The sequence below is a fragment of the Bidens hawaiensis genome, unplaced genomic scaffold, assembly GCF_021521415.1.
Source record: "Bidens hawaiensis isolate Kalapana, Puna unplaced genomic scaffold, B.hawaiensis_p1.1 tig00015077_1, whole genome shotgun sequence".
NCBI classification, from domain to species: domain Eukaryota; kingdom Viridiplantae; phylum Streptophyta; class Magnoliopsida; order Asterales; family Asteraceae; genus Bidens; species Bidens hawaiensis.
Window position 1 is genome coordinate 315,790 of NW_027492338.1, and position 8,295 is coordinate 324,084.

General features: G+C 34.6%; 1 protein-coding gene across 1 annotated transcript; it reads right to left on the bottom strand.

Moving 5' to 3' along the window:
* Positions 1-709: 709 nt before the first annotated feature.
* On the bottom strand, positions 710-7,341 carry LOC143548390 (hexokinase-2, chloroplastic-like). Its single transcript, XM_077039574.1, has 9 exons — positions 7,010-7,341; positions 4,554-4,704; positions 4,269-4,451; positions 4,116-4,190; positions 3,875-4,030; positions 2,603-2,698; positions 2,384-2,514; positions 2,188-2,269; positions 710-1,217 (listed from the first exon to the last, which is right to left on the bottom strand). The coding sequence occupies exons 1-9, from the start codon at positions 7,282-7,284 to the stop codon at positions 885-887; spliced, it is 1,482 nt and encodes a 493-aa protein (XP_076895689.1). The 5' UTR covers positions 7,285-7,341; the 3' UTR covers positions 710-884.
* Between the last annotated feature and the right edge of the window lie 954 nt (positions 7,342-8,295).

Sequence of the window (8,295 nt, forward strand, 5' to 3'; positions counted from 1 at the left end):
AAAACCCATACCCGAACCGGACCCGATTTGTACCCGGTAATACCCGAAAACCCGAACCGGTTCCATACCCGGAACCGGGTTTATCCAGTACCCGAAACCGGGTTTTTCAAATACCCGATCTATACCCGAAATTACCTGAAAAATACCCCTAAAAAGTGCAACCTCTAAAAAATTCCAATCTATACCCGAAAATACCCGATGCATATAGGTAAGGTGATGGCAAGAAAGTACTATGTAAGCTTGCATTTCTAAAACTAAAGTAGGGTTCTGAACCTAGAAGAAAGATTTTTGAGTTAATGATGTTAAAATGTTATTGGTTAACCTCCTAAATGCATGTGCACATGACAGGAAGGGTCTTACAAGTAAAATATAGTATTAGTAAGCAACCAGTAACAGATAAAAGTGGGAAAGTAAACTAGTATCGATGAAACATCAAAGAAGTAGGCAGACAAGACAAGCAAACAATAAGGTGACATGCAAAGGCCACTTATAGATTACGAAAAGCTTATAAGGCCCTTAAGTACACCAAACTGTCATCCATACACATCTCATACGTGCACTTGATCTGATTTCGGTTTAAAACCACACTCGTAATAAAACCAATGCACCGTCATCTCTAAATACACGCGTTTTATTATACAAACAACAAATATGAATATTTTATTACAAAAATACACAAGTCCCAACTCCCCTATCCAAGAGTCATCAGTCATCACTATATTTTGTTCCATACATTCATCCAACAATGGTATTCTACAACATATAGATGTATGAGTTCTTAATAACTGGATTACAACAACATTAACCAACCAAATTAACTACTTTATTTAGCCCCAAAATTCCTAAATAAGCAATTTTGGGCCAAACAATTACCTCTCAATATATCAATGTTCATAAATAGAATTTGTAGCAGCCAATAGTGCAGCTCCAATACCCGATCCATCTTTCGAGTGCTCGATAACTACATGACTTGATAATTCAGGCCCTAAGAGTTCAGCCACCACATTTTTAAGGTATTTCTTGTATTGAGGGTAGTGTTCATATAAAGCGCCGTCCATAGCAACTACCATGCGTTTACCAAAAACGACACCCTTGGAATCCTCCTCCATCTTTTGGAGTATTCCAACTATTCCTGCTCCTGCCAAGCGCCCCCCACGCTTTGCGATTGTGTCACAAACCTCCACCACCATCTTTCTCGCGTCCAAATTTGAGTCCACCTGAGGTTGACTTGATTATAGTTAAATAAGTATCAATAAGGTTATAAGGGTAAATCTAGTTATCATTGTTCTTGGAACCAGACTGGCCGGTCAGACCGGAACTGCTTACATAACTGATCCGGTTTATGATGCTGATCGGTTGAATCAGTGTACTGGATCGGTGGTTGGACCGCATTTAAAAAATATATTTATTTCTTCCAGAACTCATTTACTACTTCAGGCTCTATTGTTTTTTTCAGGATTAATATTTTGTTAGCATTGCAAATTCGCATGAAAATACAAAGTACTCTATATTTTTATTAAAAAAAAGTATTTACATAGTTTAGAAAATTTAAATTATTTATGACATCATCCGGATTTTGTAACCAATTGGATCGGTAAACCAATAAGGCAGTCGGTTTGATGACCAGACCGGCAATGAAACTTACCTTTCACATTACCAACTACACCCATCTACAATTTTATCTTTTAGTTTTTTATTGTTTATTCAAAGCGAAATTTAGTTTTATTTTTGTTTGATAAGTTTTAATATATAATGATTTATGTAAATTTTTACTTTTACCAACCTTTTGATAAGAATCTATCACAAACTGAGCTATATTCAATATAGATACAAATATTAAAGACGACTTAGTTTCCAATATATTCATAAAATGTAATCAAAATAAAGATAAAAATAATATTGTAACGATGTATATGAATTTATACATAACACTATATATTAAAATCTAAAAAGAAAATATTCCACTCAGAAAGTAGAATAAAAAAAGAAAAAATATATATAAATAAAATAAAATGATCACGTTCAGTAGTTGGTAATTTAAAGGGTGGACAGAAAAATTAGTTTCTTTGAACTTTTGTCGCTGATGTGGATTAAAAGTTTAAACTTCTATAAAATAATTATCTAGCAGGTATTATGCAACCAAAACACAATAAATATATGAAACAGAGATTGAAATGACAAATTTACCCCTGTTGCTTCATAGAGGATCGATCCAACTGCTTCAAGATCTTCAGAAGTATCCTGCTGCATAGAACTTATGTTTGGGGTCCTATAATATAATCCAGTATTAGTCTTTTAATTATGCAAATGCCATTTATGATTTAAGAGCGTATTTTCAAGAAACAAATATATTTACTATATTAGTTAGATATGTTTCGGTTACCCGAGAGCAAACGGAGTTTGTAGCTTTTTGGGAACATAGTTTCCAAATAATGAACCGGTTTCAGCCATCCTCACAAGCACTCGTCTCACAATCTCACCAAGATACATACCCGAGATCGTCTTTTCAAATAACTGTTTCCATGATCAAGGATGTAGCAAGGACAACATAGTCATTTTGGCTTATACTTTATAAGAAATTGACAGTGAATACAAAACTTACCTGTTCTCCAGGGTTTATACTCTCTGCATCCATCTCTTTGTCATACTCGGTCAAAGGAAGCCCGTTTGAGAACGCTCCCCACTCAGTATTTATAATCTGAAAAAAAAAATTAACATGCAATAGATTAAAACGCGTAAAACTGAAAAACATATATCTAGGGGCGAAACGGGTAGGTTTGACACCCGGATGCATTGAGTAGCATGTCAAAACGGGTCATTGTGTATTAGAGGTAATGTAGGAGTATATTATTAGGCTTTATTGTTATATATTTATATTATTACCATAATTATGATATATTATTAGATTTACGTTTCATTTGTAATCATCCGAATTGTATCCCTATATATAGTTGATCAATAATACATATTACCTCACATGATGATTACAAAGGAAACCTAATAAAAATAATATCTCCTAATAACGATAATATTAATTTCTCTCTCTCTTCCAACTATCCAATTCAATCAAACCCAAACTTTTCACTCTCATTAGCAACCCAACCTTCATTATTTTTTATTCAATAAATGTAATTTATAACTGTTTTTCTAAGTGGCTAGAAATATAAAAAAATAATGGTTTTATATTAAAAAAACCTATATTCATCACACATATTTAAATAAGTTATGTTAATTTTATATTAATTTTTTTTAACTAACTCATTTTATAATAAAATTTATACATGTACGCTCACACAAAAAAAAATTGAACAAGACTGTGCGTTTAAATTTTTTATAAAAACGTAATTATTAAAAGTTATTAGTAAAACTCGAAATTAGACATTAAACAAACTATTGTGGATAAATAAAGAAAAAGAAATTAAAAATATACCCACTCATATGGTGACATGGGGCACCAATATGAGTTGCAAACTAGCTTGCTAGAACAAACTAGTTTGCCATCATTTCAATGATTTTTAATATTTTTTTATTCTAGATAGTGTGGCAAACCAATAATGGTTTGCCAATGGGAGTAGTCTCAGCACATTTGACCCACACCCTCCTTAAGGTGTTTTCTTTTTTAGCTATTTCTATAACTTATACATTAGACCAATTATTTTGTTTAATTTTGATTTTCATAATTGTGAAGCCATCACTAGAAAACTAACCAGGCCCACCAATACCGTACAAAATCTTGCGTTGGTCAGGTGGCCTTCAAGGGGTTAAAGGCAGAAACCAATGGCCATTGGACCAACTATAGATCTTACATAACTTGAATTGACCCATTCAAAATAACAATATTAAGTTTAAATAAAATAATATACAAAGTACAAACCGTCTTTCTAGAACTAGATTTATGTCCTTGTAGTTTAGGAATAGCATCCACGGATTCCACATAGCAAGCATTGGTTCCGGTCCCAAGAATTACAGCAACCATGACATCACCATCCCAGTATCTTGCTCCGGCTAGTGTTGCTACCGTATCATTAACCTATATTAACAACACACACATTTTAATAACACATGTTCAACCATTTTCATTTGAAATATGATAGCAATGATCCACATGATCGTACCAAAGCGGAAACCCGCATATCAAGCCCTTGTCTTCCCATAGCTTCATTTAAACATGCAACAATATCCTTCCCTGGCTGCAACACAAGTCAACGATTCCAGGTTCTTTTTCATATTTATTGTTCGAACGCGCGTTAATATTAATAAACACTAACCGTTCCTGACACGGAAAACCCCTTAGTCCACTTGATTAATATCCCGGAATCAATCGAGGTTTGGTTCACGGGAAAAGAAAAAGTAAACCCTGTCTCTCTACTTCTACCATTTGGCAACACAAATTTTCCACCCTCTTTTTTCACAAATCTAGCTAATGCGGAGGCGATAAAATCAAACAGTTCCTACAGGTTCATTAGACCATGATTAAATATATTGAACAACCACCAAAAAGATTGATTTTATCAACTTTTAAGTGAAAATAATTAAATAATGAAGATGCATACCTCAGAGGTTCCAGACATTAAGTCTTGTGGAATAGAAACTTGCTCAAATTCAGTGGCAATCACACGTTCATCCCTACCTCCTAACTGAGTTCTAAGAACTCTGAAATTCGTACCACCGAGGTCCAACGCATAAAACAACCCTCTCTCGTGCCTATATATAACCAATATTCTCATTAATCTCATATTAAATTATACAAACATAGCTAAATACCAAATAAATTATTCCCAGGAACAGAAACAGTGGCCAATTTTGACTATATAAAGTCAAATGTAGCACTTTAAAATTCAAATTCTACATAGCTTTTGTTCATTTCTTGATTCTGAAATCTGTCATATGCTAAATAAACTGCATATATAAACGCGGTTTGTTAATATATTCCAAAGAAGTAAACAAATTTTTCTAACTTTGAAGTTCAAAATTGGTAACTTTGACTTTTAGAGTCAAACATGGGCTGTTTATGGGTTTAAATATTTAAAGTAGTAACTACTTTGTAAACGTCAGAATAAAGGATAATCTATAATATACATAAACGAAATCATAAAAATCCTACGTGTCGCGATGTGATCGCTCCCCCTTTTTTTGGAGTGACCAGATTTGCTTGATTTTTAAATAGAGGCTTCTCATGCATTTGACGCGAATTCACGTGTATGGGTCTCATCAAACCCATATATTTCATAAACGGGTTATAACATCTCATTAAATTAAAAACTAATCTTACCAAATATTTGATATAAAAATCCTATAAAGTAGGGATATACTAAAAATTAATATATGATTTATTTAAAAAAAGATATATATTATTTATAATTAAAAAACCAATTTTATAATAAAAAAAATAAACGGGTCTTGGGTCTCATCAAACCCATATATCATTTAAACCGGGTTATAACATCTCATTTATTTGTGAAACAATTTATCATCAAACAATAAGTATATTATTAACTTTCATACAATAAAAAAATAAAAATTCAAAAAATAAATAAATATTAAAAACAAATAATATAAAACAACCTCCCGTAATACGGGGGATAAAAACTAATTATTACATAAATGAATATATGTAATATGTGTAAATCATCTGAATAACGATCAAATTAAACCAATATAATTTAAGGCTTGGATTATACATACACCAGGTAGGTTATTCATACACCAGGAGAGCCTATACGAGTCGTATATGGTCTATATGACTTGTATAGGTGCATAGTCAAGTCATTTTTAATCAGGAAGTGTCAGGTTGTATTCCTTTGTATCGTATAGGGCTATACGACTCGTATAAGGTCTGTTTGACTCGTATAGTTTTTTTTTTTTAAACTTTAAAATTACAAAATATTAAAACTTAAAACACCTCTTTATATTATTTTCACTAGATTCTTAAATCCCAATATTGCAATTAGTCAAAACAACTTTCTATAGAAAATCATAAATCATTAGAAAATATATCATGTTTTAGGCTTATATCCCGATGTTACAATCAACCATACAACTTTTGGTATTATCTTACAAAGCAACACACATATCTTACATGGTTGGAGAAGAAAAAGCTGATAACTGGTCTATGCGGGTCGTATACCACCTATACGAGTCGTACAGACCAGAAAATAATTATAAATCTCTTGTCAAAGTACATGTTGTATATATGAGTCGCATAGACCCTATACGGCTCGTATAGGTCAGACGCGTTACGTGGGCTATACGAGCTGGAAAATCTATATGACTCGCATAGGGTCTATACGGCTCGTATAGACTGCAAAAAGTTGTCACACTGTCACATTCGCACGCATGCCAATAAATTAGGGCTATACGACTCGTATAGGCCCTATACGAGCCGTATAGCCTTATTCACACACCAAGGGGCTGGTGTTTGTATATAACCACCCTAATTTAATAACTTCTGTAAAATATATTCACTAATAATAGAAGTCAAAGAAAGTCAACAATACTCAACAGTTGATGTTCAAGTAACCACTTTCTAATTGTCAGAATAAAAGATGATGTTACAGAAACTAAGGGAGTGTTTGGGATTCCTTATTTTCATCAACTTATAACTTATAAACTTTTTGAAAAGTTAATAAGGTGTATAAGGTGTTTGACAAACCATAAGGACTTATGAATTTTAACTTAATAAGAAGGCAAAATATAAGGGTTTTGAAAAGTTGGGAATTTGTAACTTATTAACTTAATGGGTTTGATTTACCTATTACACCCCTCCAACCCCCAAAACCCATTACACTCTTTTTTAAAAAGAGTTTCCTTATTAGTCATTTTGATTTTCCCTAACAAATAAGCTAATCCAAACATGTTTTTAAAAACTTCTTTTAAAATAACCATAAGTTAATAACGTCTTTTAACAAAAAGTCCTTACACCCGAAGACAGTCACGTGTACATTAAATCAATCATCTGAAATGATCAAATACTAAAGGAAAGTCAACAAGAGTGGAGAGAAGATCTTACCCAGTAGGTAAAGAGTCCACATAGCTGAGGATCATCTTAAGCTCACCGCCGCCGTCAACAGAAAGTCCGGCGCGCATGTCCGCCGCCATGTCCGCGGCAATGTTTCGGAGGAGTGGGAGAGGGGTGGCGCATTCGTGCTGCAACTTGGTGAGTATAGGAACTGCAGCTGCGGTGGTGGAGACGGTGGGTCGGAGGACCATGGTGACACGTGGCGTCCCAGCAGTGGGTGATCGGAAGGATCGGACGGACGGAGGTGGGTTGACGGCGATGGACATTGTGGATTGACGGTGGTACCGAAGTCGATGTGTGGTTGGGTGGAAAGTGGAGACAGGTACATGTTTTCAAACAGTTTTATTATGTTTTCTTTTCTCAGTGTGTACTGTGTACAGTTTTCAGTTATTTGATTATTTTAAATTTTTAATCGAAGTATTTTTTTTAATTTCTTTTAGGGTTTAGATGAGGCGTCGGATTGGGCGAAAAGAGGCGAGGAGGGGCGAGAACACCGCCCCCCGGCGATATGTGGGCGAAAAGGAGCGGGGGGCGGGGTTAGTTTGTCGCCTGGTTTGTGTGAAAAATAATAATATTTTATTATTCTTACCGTTTTCAAACGGTCAAATATAAAAAAAAATTATTTAATTTAAACAATATATATACACATACACCCTACTTCTTCATTTTATATTCATTTTATACACAAATCATACACAAATTCTTACAAAAAATTAACAAAATGAATCCTAGAAACAACCCCAACCAACCAAACTATCAATTCATTGGTTTCGGTCAAACGTATGGTTCGCAATCGAGCCAACCGAACCAACCGAACTACCAATTCCCTGGTTTCGGTCAAACGTATGGTTCGCAATCGAGCCAACCGAACCAACCGAACTTACAATGGAACCCGATGAACCTGAACCAACCGAGCTATCCGTATTAATTTTCTGACCCGAACCTAAACATGTACGCCAACTATCTCAGCCCCCAAAACACAATGCCGGCGTTCGGGTCTACACCACCGGAGTCGGAGCCGGTGACGGTACCGAATACGCAAACGTCACGGGCCTCCGGTTCAAGCAAAATGCCGACCCGTAAACACAAAACAAAAAAAACAACCGGGGGAGTCGATGGCGCAACGTGATCCATACAAGCATTAGAGCGAGGAGGAGGAGGTGGCCCTTGCAAGGGCTTGGATCGTCATTTCGGAGGATCCCGACGTCGTTAAGTTTTTTAATATTAAGTATTTATTAAAAATGTATTTAGTGTTTATTAAAATATACACTAATTGT